The sequence below is a fragment of the Rousettus aegyptiacus genome, unplaced genomic scaffold, assembly GCF_014176215.1.
Source record: "Rousettus aegyptiacus isolate mRouAeg1 unplaced genomic scaffold, mRouAeg1.p scaffold_m13_p_5, whole genome shotgun sequence".
In the NCBI taxonomy this organism is placed as follows: Eukaryota; Metazoa; Chordata; class Mammalia; order Chiroptera; family Pteropodidae; genus Rousettus; species Rousettus aegyptiacus.
Window position 1 is genome coordinate 81,992,339 of NW_023416308.1, and position 13,779 is coordinate 82,006,117.

Below are 13,779 nucleotides of genomic sequence, written 5' to 3' on the forward strand. Positions count from 1 at the left end.
CTGAAGCTTTGACCGATCACTTCTGGTTTCAGGTTTTTGTTCCAGCAGTTAAAATTGTCAAAGACTGACCACTGTATAAATGTACAGTAGGAAAAGGAACCAATGGCTTGGGAGTTGTATCTTAGAAACACACTGAAGGCCTTCATACTCTGGTTGAAGGAAACAGATAAAGAGGCAAGGATAGCAGTAAATAGCTTTGTGAATTAAATCCTTAGAACATTTGAGTGCTTCCACAGCTTCAGATTAGGCAGACTGGTTTAACAGCATAGCAGATCTTGAGACAGCTGAATCAGATAGCAGAGGAAGGAACTAACTTTTCCAGCAAGTGGTTTCATAAATGGATTTTTTTTAATAATGAAGTTGTTGCTCTTGTTGACAGTGAGGGTTCCTCCAGGGCAATGAAAAGCTCTTATACGAATCAGGGCTACTGCTGTGGATGTCACTACGCTGATTTACACCAACTGACCAAAGCCACATGGATAGTGAAGAAAGAGGAACTGAGCAGTGCCCACTGCCCTGATGATCCCGGAAAGACAGAAAAACGAAAGTGGATCCCAGAGTCTGAGGTGGACAGATAAGAAAAGAATAAGTGGATCCCTGTAAATCCGAAGTGAAAGCCAGAATAAGTGGAACCCTCAAAACACTTGGAGGGGTTCAAGTCTTGCAGACTCAGGAGAAATAGGCCAGAGGTATTTTAGTTAGGCCAGGATAAAGAAACTTAAAGCCCAGAAGCAAGTACCTGTTTTCTCATGGACCAGAAAACCTAGACAAAGAGCTTGGGTTTGGTTTGTGAATTTTATCAGGCTAGAACTAAGGAGACAGGCTTCCTAGAGGGAGCTAAATCCAGGGAACCAGACCTGGGGAGTGTTTGGCTTGATTCCTGAGTAAGACAGAGTGGATCTCCATATAGTTTTGCATGTGCTAACTATGGGCTGTGCCCTAAGAGGGCTTCGCCAGGTGCTTTGCTCAGGAATATTCTGAGCAAAAGCTGCTGTCAGTGCTATGCTATGAGGAAAAGATCATTAGGTTGAGAACTCATGATTTGGTCCATGCTAGTAGATTTAGCGACTATGAAGGCAGGATGCTCAGTATGCTCATTTGTGCCAGAGTTTAGAGTATGAGTTTAAGCAAGCCATTTCCCATCTCTGGGCTTTAACTTCTTCCATATAGGTTAATGTAACTCTCACTGAGTTGTAAGAATCAAATTTAGAGCTCAGGCATCAAAACACTTTAATAATGGTAATAAATGCCATTTGTATGAGTCATAATCCTTTACTCTTCTGCATCACTCTTAATAATCTGGACCACAGGAATACCTATTGCCTTGGTAACATTTACTGAAAATACATCCTAGACTCCTCTGAAGCCATGAACAGCATTCTGATAGTCTCAAAGTTCTCTGTCAAAGATCTAGGGCCACATTATATGAGCAGAAGAGAGATCCATCTTGCAGGTGAGCTGGGGCCCAGATGCAGCTCTCTGTGATGTCTCCAGCTTTGACTCCATGAGAGCTTTGAGTAAAGAGGCGTGTGTATTGTTCAGCAGTCGACTAGTTCAGAAGTATGAAATGAAGCCATCAAAATGTCTTCCAGTTTCACTTGGGATGTAAGGGGGTCCTGTGGTAGTTACAACCATGGTCTTTCTTCAGAGTGGCTAAATCAAGATTAGGAAGCTTAGGCAACAGCTAGTGTCAGACAAATGTCAATTTTGGTTCATTCAAAAACATCTTGCTGGATACTGGGAAGGTCATGGGATAAAATGCTCCTAAAATTACAGAGTTCAAGCCACAATAAAAGCCATTCTAGAACTTTCACATCTCATTTTCAGCAGCAATCTGCTTTCACCATCAGCTCATTTAGTACCAACCGTTAGGTACTTGTGCACAGCTTCTCTGCTGTGACAAAACTCTTACTTGTGGTGATACAACTCAGAGCATTAATGAGTTCCTGTGGAACACACACATGGAGAGGTGTCTGGTGCCACAGGTTCCTCTGGTCTGTGACCTTTAGATAGACTTCTGACTCACCCTGGCACTCAGACCAGTACAGGCTGAAGAGTTAAAGGTTAAAACCCCTTTACCAGAAAAAGATAACCACGACCAAACCAGGCTGGCTCCTAAGCCATCTCCCCGGCAAGGCCTCAACTACTTCAAAGATAGTAAAGACAGCAGAATCTAGCAGGTTACAGGCCAAATGAGGCCCTACTCCTCCCACTGCAGTGCACACATAAAGGTAATTTAGCCTAGTTATGAGCAGAGTTGAGTTAGAAACCTGTGTTCTGGACCTAACACTGCCAATAATCAACTGTATAACTCTTAGATGGTCACTTAACCTCCCTGTGTCTCAGTTTCCACATCTTTCAAAGGGGAATAAGAAAGTGGCTTCCTCATAGTATGTCTAGGATAAACAAAGAGATACAATGGAATAATACATGTAAAAATGTATTAAAAAAGTACAAATGCTATACAAATTATTATCAATTAATGAGAAGATGCTCAAAATTTTATTTGGTGTCTTTAAGCTTCATACCCTCCACCCTGCCCAATCCCAGGCTCAAGGTAATGAATTCCCTCAAAAACAAAGCCACCGTTCTTATTTCAGTAGCTTTGTGTATAACTAGAACTTCTCTCAGTCAAGTAGACCCAAAGGGTCCTCAGGCCAGGATGGCAACCTTGAGGTTCCTTTTACTGGGAATCCAAGCCATGAAGAAGCCTATAAAACATCTGAAAAATTCCAGGCCACCTGCCCTCCAAACTTCTGCATGAGCACAAGTTAATAAAGGCCAGGGCAGCTCAAAATGAGAAATCAGAGATCCTAGGACCTTCACTAACCCCACTGCTAACCTGCAGCCACACAGGAGGGCAGCATCCCCTTGCTGCTCGGAGAGCCCTGTGGGCCACCCGCACAGGTAGCCAGGTAGCACAGACTCCATGCTTGTGCGTGGCTCACCTCTTTTCCTCTGTCCTGTGTTTAGAAATGAAACTGAGACTCATGAAATAAGCAGAGGTGTTTTCTGCAGGGCTTCAACTACCACTTGAGCACTGGCAATTCCTGTGCTTCCTTCTAAAGTACTGATATCTACAGCTAGCTGCCTTCTGGTCATCTTAATATAGCTTCCACAGCAGAAAATTCAAAACTTTTTCCTCCTCCAAAATATGCCTTCTTCCCATGCTCACATCTCAGTGAGTGGCAACCCAGGGGGTCAAAACAGACCTGGGTGTTAAGCCAAAGGACTTTCTCTCCCTCAATTCCCATCATGCATCAGACTCTGAGTCCAAACGCTCCTGTGATCTGATCTCTCAAAGTCATTGCTTCCTCTTTATTCCCATGTTACCGATGCCATCCAACCTCTCCTCTGTACTATTTTGCACCAATTCTCCTCTGTACTATTTTGGTCTCCATTACTAGAGCTAAAGTGACCTTTCTAAAATTTATTTCAAACCAGGTTTCTCCTTGCTAGAAATCCTTCATTCATGCCTCAAAACCCAGAAGACCGAATGCTATCTACAGAAGATCATTTACAAGGCCTTCCAGCCTCTCTGGTTTCACTCCCATTCCCCAATACATCTTGAACTCCTACCAAACCAAATTATCTGAAATCCCTTAAGTACCCAAGGCTTTCTCTCACTTCTAGAGCTTCCTACTTGCCATTCCCTTTGACTATTTATTCTAGACCCCACCCCTACCCCCTTCACAGGCCTAACTTCTTCTCCTACAAATCTCAGCTTAAAATCATTTCTTCTACGAAATCTCCTGTGAACAGTTCCCTCCTCCCAGGGTTGGGTGTTCCTTCTATACACCCCAATGACTATCACAGCATTTCATCATACTTTATGGTTGTTGCTTGTTTCACTATCTCTCCCTCTAGATTGTAAGCTCTAGTGTGAGTCTATCTTATTCACCAATATGTGCCTGACATCTAGCAAACTATTCGGCACATACTAGTAGATACATGCACATGTGTGCGCACGCACACGCGCGCGCACACACACACACACACACAAATATTAAGTAAATAAATAAATGGGCTAGCTGCTTATCCATCCAGACAAGTATTAGAATTTAAGGGTCCAGGATCAAATCCCTAAGGAACTACAGAGGGCCTCTTTACAGCATCTCTAAGGTCTTTAGGCCTAAGCATGTTCATCAGGTGGAACAGGCCAGGCATAAACAACAACAAAAAAAACCCCACTAATACCAGAAACCTATCTAGACTACAAAAGTCACTAGGGATTTCTAAGTTAAGATTTCATTTTTTCCATCCCTTATTTTTCTAAACTCTCTTCTCAAGCATCACTGAGATAGACTGATCTAAGACATAATGGCACTGGTGCTGCTAGGGAAAACATGGTGAGGGGTAGGTACACAGAACAACTGTGAAACTGAGGCTGTAGGTCCAGAGGGTTGCTGCAGGGCTAAGGGTGCAGGCTGGGAGGGTGTAGAATAGCTGCAAGGGCTTCAGGTCCAGGGCTGAAGGGAGGCATCAGGAGGGCAAAGGGCCCCAAACCAAAGAAGGCAGTAGGACAAGAGGAACAGAGCCAGGGGATACAGGGAGGGCTAGGTGGAGGGCATGGCACAAGAGTGAGGTTCCAGCTAGGAGGATGACAGGTGTAGGGGTTAAGAGCAGGGGTAAGAGGAAGACTGCTAAGGAGTTTTGGGGTTCTGGGTTATCGCCAGAGTAAACGGACACCTCCAGCCAGCAGGAAGGTGGGTGGACAGGAAGGACAGCCCTGAAGACCACTCACCCAACAAATTCCACTGACTCAAATTCTAAGGCCAATTACCTTTGGGGTGTGGGGTCACATAAAATATTTTCCCTATTTTCATTGCAGAGAAGAAAAAGTTCAGGCTTTGGATTTTGATAGATATCATTTTAAATAAATGAGATCCTCTTACCTAGTTATAGGGATCTGGACCTCAGTTTCCTTAGCTATAAAATATAGATGCTTACCACCCAGAACTGTTGGAAGCGCCATGTGCAGTTCCAGGCACAGAGTAAGTGTTCAATAAATTGGCTTACTTTCCCTTTTCCCTTCTATTCCAAATGAAGTTCAGCTGGTCCCATGGTACGTGTGTGTGTGGGAGTGACCTGGGGTTGGGGAGGAACTGTGTTGCTGACTCACTAGGACAGAAGGCATGAGTCAGGGCTGTGTAGCGCCCAGGGGTGAAACAGGGATACTCCTCCCCCCGCCCAGTCCTCCTCATCCTGCTCCCTGGGGTCTTGGCTGGCAGTGGGTCCCATGTGGTCAGGGAAAGCAGGCTCCATTAGTACCTTTCTCACCACACTCGGAGAGGAGTGCTGGATGGTGCTGTCCAGTGGGGGGACACTGTGAGGGGTTTCTTCCCCAGATGCCTGGGGCAAGTTAGCAGCAGTATTCTTGTCAAGAGAGAGAGCTGGCTTTGGGACTTCAGATGCTGGGGGCTCATCTGTAGCCTGAAGAATAAAACAAGAACTTGGGTGGGTTTTAGTGCAGAGAGGAGCAGGGGCAGTAGCAGCGGTAGCAGCAAGGGTTAATACCCACCCTGTACCCACCCCCCGTATCACCACCTACACATTGTGAACTGCTTAAAAATTTGTCAGAAAGAAAGATACTCTTATCTAAACTCTTCCTAAGACTACATCCTAATAACAGTCTTAGGATAAAACCTAAACCGAGAATTCTGAACTCTGTCATATTCACCTTAGTAATTATAACGGTTATGGCTTACATTTAAATTTTGGACCTCTGTGAACCCTAGACCCTTCTCTGCCTTCACGAGGATTATTCTGCATCCCCTCAAAGGAACTGAGACTCAGAGGAAGACACTGAAGCATGATCAAAATTTTTCAGTGCTAAGCGCAAATATGAGGCCTTATATTTTATAATAAAGTAAAAGTCTATAGAGCTGCTTTAAAGATATGAATGTGATTACAGATTTAAAGGAGAAACCACCATAGGAAAAGTGAGAAGTTAAAAGAGGGAAGGGGCTAGAACAGGAAGCTCTGGAGAAAAAGAAAAGCAAGAGTTAAGAATGAAGATATAGAATGCGGCAAAGATCTCAAAGATACAAACTGCACCTCAACGACTGGCTTTTAGCTGAGAAAAGAGAGGAGCAGCATTCATCATCCCCCGAGGGAAAAAACAGGGCCTTTTCTGTGGCATTACAGAGTCAGCAGACCTGAATCCAAGTCTCAGCTCTACCTCTCAATGTTTTATGATCTCTAGACAAACTCCTTGCCCTCTCTGACCTCTACTTCTGCCTCTATGAAATACGGATGGTAATGCCCACCTAAAGACGTTGTTCATAGGTTAAATGATATAGTGTGTAGAAAACATACCTAACTTAGTGGGCTTGAAATAAATTTTAAGGCTGTAGCTGTGCAAGTTATAAAAATGCTGCCCATTAGCATCTAATGCATATGCTCCCTCTACTCCTTAAGCTCTCCCTTACCCCTGTTTGAGCTTAATAAGTTCCTGGAAGAGAATGTGAGGAGGTTACAAAGATAAGAGACAGCTTCCTTTCTTCCCCGGCATGGCAGGAACCCAGCACAGCTCAGAAGGTTCTAGGCATGGACTAGGTTCCTAGTGTCACTGAGTAGGACAGAGCTAAGTTAGGCCACTCTGAGGAGCGCTGAGCCCAGCTCTATGTTGGGACTTGGTACTATGTTCTCTGGAGTTTTCCTGAAATGGGAGGTGGAGCCCAGGGCAGTCTTGAAATGTGATGGCTGTGCTCAAGGCCACAGATAAAGACACTGTTCCTGTGCCACCCTATGATGGGGATGCTATATTCCCTGAGTAATCCTAGGACAGGGAGATTGTGTCCCAAGCCACCCTGAGGCTCACCTGCCCAGTGTCCTCCTGGCTCTGGGACTGGACAGGTGCTGGCTGCCTCACAATGTAGTTGATCTGCCCCACAATAGTTTGCTGAAGATGCTGAGGGGATTTGGTTTGACTCAGTTGCAGGCTAGGCTGTTGAGCCTGAAGGAGAAGTTCCAGGTCCTTCTGCATTTCCTCCAGCTCAAACTTGTGGTGCATTATGTCCACATTCTGGGAACAGGCAGGCCCAGGAGGGCTCTCATGCTGACTAGAAGCCAGATGTTGGGATGGAGGCAGAGGTGGGAGTGGCTGCTGCTGGGGCGGAGGTGGCAGAGGCGGAGGAGGTGGTAATTGCTGTGGTGGCTGCTGCTGGAAGTGGCTGAGCTTCAGCTTCTGGTGGTGGCCGAACTGGACTTGGATAGAGGGTGTCTGTAAGGTGGGCTGTGCATGGGGTCCTTGCTGAACATCCTGTGGGGGAACGATGCACACCGGCTGGGAAGTCAGCTGATGCCCGAGCCTCTGGGATGTGCTCTCTGGCTCCACGGAAGGTTGGGTTTCCAGCCAGGGCTGGAGCAGCTTTGGTGGATGAGGATTGCAGGGTGGCTCTTTCTCCCTAGGTAGCAGGGTGGAGCACTGCAGTGACCCCAGTGGTTGGGGCACCATCTCAGAGGTCTGCCTAAAGCTGTGGGCTGGGTGTATGCCGGGCGGGGGAACATGGCCTTTGAGGGAGGGTGAGGCTGGGGAGCAGTGGGAGCAGCACACAGACGAGGAACATAGTGCTGGAGACTGGAACTTGTGTGAGGGGTGGCTAAGAGTCTCTTGCTGAGCCACAGGGGATTGGTGGCTTTGATAAAAGGATGATGGTCCCTGTAAGCCTGCATAAGCCGGAGTATCTGTCCGGGACAGCTGTCCACCTTCAGTAGTTATACAGCCTAGAAATTCAGAATAGATAGTGTTTCCGAAGGTAATCTGCAGTTGTTCCCTACTTGGTATCTCTTGTTCCCAAAACCAACAGATATCATTCAACAAATCTATACCAGCGGCAGAGATTAAGAAATTCAACCCCTAATTTCTAAGACTCAGTCTAGAATGTAGCCAGAAACAGAATCTGTATGGACCAGCTCTGGGGGCCTGTGACTTTTGAGAAATTAGCTCCACTGTTACCAGATGCTCAGTCCTGTCCTTGTCTATCCTACCAGAGAAACCACGAGTTCCAGCAAAGAGCACCCACTCTTTTTTTTTTCTTTAACTGAATAGCCTGATAAAGACTCAGCAGGAAAAAATCAACATTGGGGGTGAGGAGGGAGTGTGCTAGAAAGCAGCAAAGGAGAGAGAGTCATCCCCAGGACAGATGAGCAAGTCTTCAAACAGAGACCTGGGGAATTGTGTGTTGGGCAAATACGGTGGAAGAGAGTGGGGAAACTTCAAAGCCACTTCAGTGCCAGGCACCAGCACTGTCCTCTGAAGTCCCCAGGCCCTCCTGCATGAGTAGATGATACCAATTACTAGCTCAGTTTAATGGCTTACTTAGAGGAAGACTGAGCAACTTGAGCATAGGTGTTTTATTCGCTTTTGGTCTCTTAGTGCCAAGGATAGGGCTTGACTCAGACCAAGGGCCCACCAAAAGGCTGTTGAATTAAATCAAAGGGGGAAATGGAAGCAAAATGAAACCCTAAATATCATTCAACACTCTGTCAAGTTCCAAAAACTTTCAATGAGATTAACAGCCATTAGTTTAACAAATCTACTATTAGGTTGTCAACACAGGCACAATCACAAATAGTCTACATTCTGCCTAAAGACTGAATGTCAGCAAATCATTTCAACAAGGAAGAAAAATGCACAAGGTCATAAATTATCTGCTTACACCTCAACTCCAAAGGGCGTGAGTGACGTTCATATTCTCTATTTTCCCCGCCTCCCTCCATTGCTGAAACATCCCTGTTTGTGCACGCACCTAGGTACACGCTTGTACAACCACAGAGACACAGGTTCACCTGCACTGCCACACGGCATTCTGAAGAGCAGGGCTACCGTCTTGTCTCCTCTCCAGCAATGAAACCAAGGTAATAGGAACATTCATGAAGAATGTGAAGCTCAGATTTCAACTGGTTCTGTTACAAAAGTCCTGTATAGCCACTGGTATCTAAACTATCCACTCTGTCACCTATACCCTATCCCGCCCTGACCCCAACCCCCCCAAAAAGATTTGCTGAATGACATGACCTCTGGAAATCTCAGTGAGTACTTTCTCTTGGGCATATGCTGACCTATCCAGTAAGTTAAGCAGATGCTCTATATTAATTTTTAACAATTATATAAAAGCCCACAGGGTAGGCCCTGGCTCACCAAGGGAAGCCAGCTGCTTGGTCCAGAAGTTAGGCTCCCAGGTGAATCTGATACTCCAAGGGGAGCCAGGATCTGTGTTACAATTTGTCTCCAGCAATCGCTGCATCTGAAACACAATCTGACAACAGCACCAAAGGTCATTTCTTTGGGCATCTTGCACCTGAATGACAACTCCCTCTCCCTCTCTCTCTGGACAGCCTGAAGAGTTCAAAGCTGTGGCTCTTTAGCCTCAAATCCTCCACCATATGCTCTTTTCTGTGCAGCCTACTATCTTCGAATCCTCCTCCTGCCCCCTCACTACTCTCTCTACCCACACCACATTCCCATTGCCCACTGATCCCCTTTCTCTTATTGAGGTTTCCAGAACCCCTACATTCTTATATCTTCCAGCCCTGAAATAATTTTTATTTCTCCCTCAAGATATCACTTGACTGGGAGCCCTCTCAAGAGTATTTCATTCATTCTATTATATCTCAATTTAAAAGCCTATGCGGCAGACGTTCTCTGAGCATCCCATTGCTGTCCTTCCACCCACATGTAAAATTCCCTTCCGTTCTAATCGACTGCCCTCTTTCTCTCTCATTACTTTCATCTACTTACAATCATTTATTCTCCCATCTATCCAGTACTTTGGCAAATGTCCAACTTATCCTACCACCATCTAGTTAACTAATGTCCCAATCAACATCTTGGCTCTTACTTCCCTGATCTCTTCGATGTCAAACAACTCCACCTCCCTTTTCAGTTTAGCTACCCTTTACATCTTCTAGAACCAATCTACCTATGAGACCTTAAACTCCAATAACCTTTTTACCTGATCATAACTAGCTCTCACTCTTTCAGAGCATACTCTTCAACCTCACTGAACTCCCTAAGCCTGCTCCATCAATCCTCATGGCTGGCCCAGCTTTCTACCGTTTTCAGTAACAGTATCACCAGTGCCCCAAATTCCCTCCCCATCACCAATGCCTAACCTTAGGTCAGTCCTGCCATTCCAAAGCCACGTTATCTGGGGTCGCTTCAGTGATTACTAACCTCAGAGGCGCCCCTGTGTCTTTTTTCTTGCTGCTTTCTTGTCAGCTTCCTCTTCTACTGTCCTCAGTGATTATTTAAAATCTCCACTTTTCTCCTCAGTGCCACTTAGCCAGTGTCTAACCCTCTTATTATCACCTTTAACTTCACAGAGGACAAAAGAGACCATAAAGGGCAAACTTCCACAAACTTGTATCCTTCCTACCTCCGAACTCAATTCTATTATGCTGATACCTTTCTGACCTCCCATGTGCCTCTTATGTTTAAGGCCAACCAGTTCACTCTAGATCTCACTTCCTTCTACCTTCTCAGTAGGCTCACTCCACCACACAAGTCTTCTATCTTCAATTTCTCCCAAATAAATGTGTGGGAGACATCACTTTTAAAAAAGTTTTTTATACTTAAAAAAAAGTCTGTCTCTTTTTCAATCTACCTTCTTATTTCTCTCTCTCTCTCTCTCTCTCTCTCTTTTTTTTCACTTTTGTCTCTACTTCTTTACCTCCCATCCTCAGTCCTCTCATTCTAGCTTTTAACCCTCTACTTTGCTGGAATTTTTTTTTTTCCAAAAGATCACCAGGGACCTCCTGATTTCCAGATCTAAAGGTTCCTCTTCACTACTCAACCTCTTTCACCTAGCAATGATAACATTGATCATTTAAAATTTAAAACTGTTCATTTCTGTGTACCACAACCCTATTTCTCCTCCAACAGCTGCTTCTCACTTGCCTTCACTCATCCTCCACCCTTCTCTATGCTGAAAATCATGGTATTTCCCCAGGTTCCAGATTTGCTCTTCTCTTCTTCCTTCACACACTCTTCTAAGGCGATACAACAGATACCCTAGTGTGACTCCCACATCTCTATCTCTAACCATGACTTTTCTTCTGACTTCTAGAGCCACCTACCAAAACAGACTTGAAATTTCCTTTTAGATGCTCTACAGGCACCTAAGATTCAACATATCCAAATATAAACCTCACCAACTTCTTTCAAAACTTTGGTTCCTTCTCCTGGGCACCACCCTCCTCCCAAGCCCAACACTTCAACATCACCCTCAACTTCTCCTTTCCTCTTAGCTCACCCATTTAAACCCACATAACTTTGTACTGGATGATCAGCACACTGCTAGTGTTCAAGATAATGTCTAAAACTGTGACCTAAGACAAATAACTACAGAATTTCCCAGCTGAATTGCCTGGACGAAGGCAGGACCATTTCAGCACTTGGGTCCTTTGCACTGTGGGATTGTAAAACATGGCATTCACTTACTAACTCAAAAGCAGTGATTGAGGAGCTGGAGTTCTTCTTACCAGCTCTTTGCTGAAAAGGAAAGGGACACTGGTTTTGCTGCAGACAGCCCAATTGATGAAATTCTGCACATGCTCAAACTGACGGTTGAGGACCATGATGCTCTGTAACTGCTGTTCCAGCTTCCGCTTTCTCTCATTAGTAATACCCTGTGTACAAAGAGAAAAGACAGAATCCGTGATCCTGTTCTTGGACTGCAGCCTCCCTGCTTGGGAAGCCTGGTGATGAAGAAGATGGGTTGTTTTGTGACTCTCTTCCAACGCTATGACCCTGCATAGTCCAGGAACGCAGTTGCCTTAGAGCCAAAGCATTGGTGGGAGTTTGAACTAATTTTGCAGCCCTTAATGAACTACCCTCCCAATGTTAGACTGGACATTTTAAGATATAGGGAATAGGAGAGAGCTATGGAAACTGCGCATCTAAATTCCAGCCTAAGTGGCGCTGAGATCTGTGACTAGTTTGCTATGTGCCTGGTTTCTGACCCAGGCTGAGCACAGAACCCATCCATCTGATCCATCTATACACACATACCTCCAACTCTTCTATGAGCCCATTGGCCTGTTTGTTCAGCTCATTCATCAGAACCATCTTGGCCATTTTGATCTGGTTTTCCACCTTCCTGTGCTGATGCTTCACCTCAAAAATCCTGTAAACAGAATGGGACACAATATGGTAAGCCCTTCCTTCCAGGACTAAAGGGCCTAGAGACAGCAAACGTAAGAGCCCAAAACTTGGAGGTTGACTATTGAGGTCAGGGCCCAGCAGGCATCAAACATAAAGTAAGGAGAATCTTCCTCCACCACCCCGGCCTTTCTACAACTCAGCCCACTTGATCTAAGTGTGCCAATGGCCAAAAATTCAACCCCATTTTCTCTAGGTAAATCTCAGGTCCACACCCAGGTCAACCCAGCAGCTCACACAGCACTACAGGCAGGACAGAGTGAGTATGGGTATGATTTCATGTAATTTGTTGTCTTAAAAAGTAGGATGCTCCACTAAACAGTGTCATGCCAGTAAAAAGAGGACAAGCAGAAACAAAAAGTGATGAGTAGTTGCCAAGAACTAGAGGTGTTGGGGGAAATGGGGAGTGACTGCTAATGTGTATGGTATTTCATTTTGGGGTGATAAAATGTTCTAAAAGTAGACAGTAATAATGGTTGTACAACTCTATGAATATACTACAAACCACCGAATTTTACATTTTAAAAGGAAGATTTTATGGTATATAAATTACATCTCAGTAAAGTTGTTAAAAAAAAAAAAAAGAAGAAGAAGAACATGGTCTTTGAAGTCATGCAGACCTAGCTTCCAAACCCAGCTCAGTCACTGACTAGTTGTGTGAACTCAGACAAGTCACTTTAACTGCTCTGAACTTGAGTTTGCTCATCAGTAACATGGAGATAACCTCTGACTCAAAGAATTGTAAGAATTGAAAATAATGCACATATTATGCCCAACCTAGTGCCTGCCACATGGTGAGCTTTCAATGCTTACTAATTCCTCTTCCTACATAAAATACCAATGATTTCATATCATTTGTAGATTGCTATAGAAAACACTGGGAAAGGGATAATAAAGAGCAGAGTACCACTGGCTTGTTGCACTTACAGGATAAGTTATCTACTCTGGGCCCTCGTTCGCAAGCACCTACCAGAGGGTATGTCATGGCCACTTTCAGAAGGCAGGTACTTTGGCCCAGACTCACTATGACCATCATGACCTAGTTTGGTCCTACTCATCAAATGATGACCCAAAGCACCTTCACTGGCCCTGAGACCTCTAAGGCCAGGATGTATGCCTTCTGGGACATATGTCCATATCTGCTTAATGGGACGTCCAGTATGTGAGGGAATGGAGCTGTCCCAGTGTTGACAAGGGGCTAGCCTGTGCTACCTGTCTTCAATTTGCTTTGCAGATGTCTGTAGGCTGGATTTCTTATGAGCCACCTGTGTAGTCACACTTTCCAGAAGCATCCTCTGGTTTTGCAGAACTTCTTCAAGATGTCTGCACCTAGAGGATAAGGCAGAAAAACACCTGAGGAGGGCCGAGTCTTATATTCTGAGCATGCCAGCCAATCAAGAATCCCTACCGTGTGTCTCAACCAGGATGATGAAGGCTGGAATTATGTCTAGGGAAAGTGAGAAATACTGCAAGCTCTTAGCCCTTTAGGCCTTCTCCAGATAAGCCCCATAACAAGAGCAGAGAAAACTTTAGCCCAGATGCTGTAAGTTGGCTTGGGCACAGAAAAGATTTTGATGTACTGGGAGCCCAACAGTCTCAAAAGGGAGTCCAGA

General features: G+C 45.0%; 1 protein-coding gene across 10 annotated transcripts in view; it reads right to left on the reverse strand.

Moving 5' to 3' along the window:
- The window catches only part of TRIM66 (tripartite motif containing 66), a 52,275-nt gene that overhangs the window by 12,039 nt on the left and 26,457 nt on the right, over positions 1-13,779 (reverse strand). For 8 of the 10 annotated variants that reach the window (XM_036221594.1, XM_036221592.1, XM_036221587.1 and 5 more), the window contains 6 exons: positions 13,379-13,495; positions 12,017-12,131; positions 11,488-11,634; positions 9,146-9,263; positions 6,824-7,728; positions 5,272-5,433 (listed from right to left, as the gene is read on the reverse strand). In XM_036221594.1, coding sequence (XP_036077487.1) covers positions 5,272-5,433; positions 6,824-7,728; positions 9,146-9,263; positions 11,488-11,634; positions 12,017-12,131; positions 13,379-13,495 — 1,564 coding nt within the window. The remainder of the gene's footprint in view (positions 1-5,271; positions 5,434-6,823; positions 7,729-9,145; positions 9,264-11,487; positions 11,635-12,016; positions 12,132-13,378; positions 13,496-13,779) is intronic. The other 2 variants (XM_036221595.1, XM_036221596.1) reach the window with 2 other exon arrangements.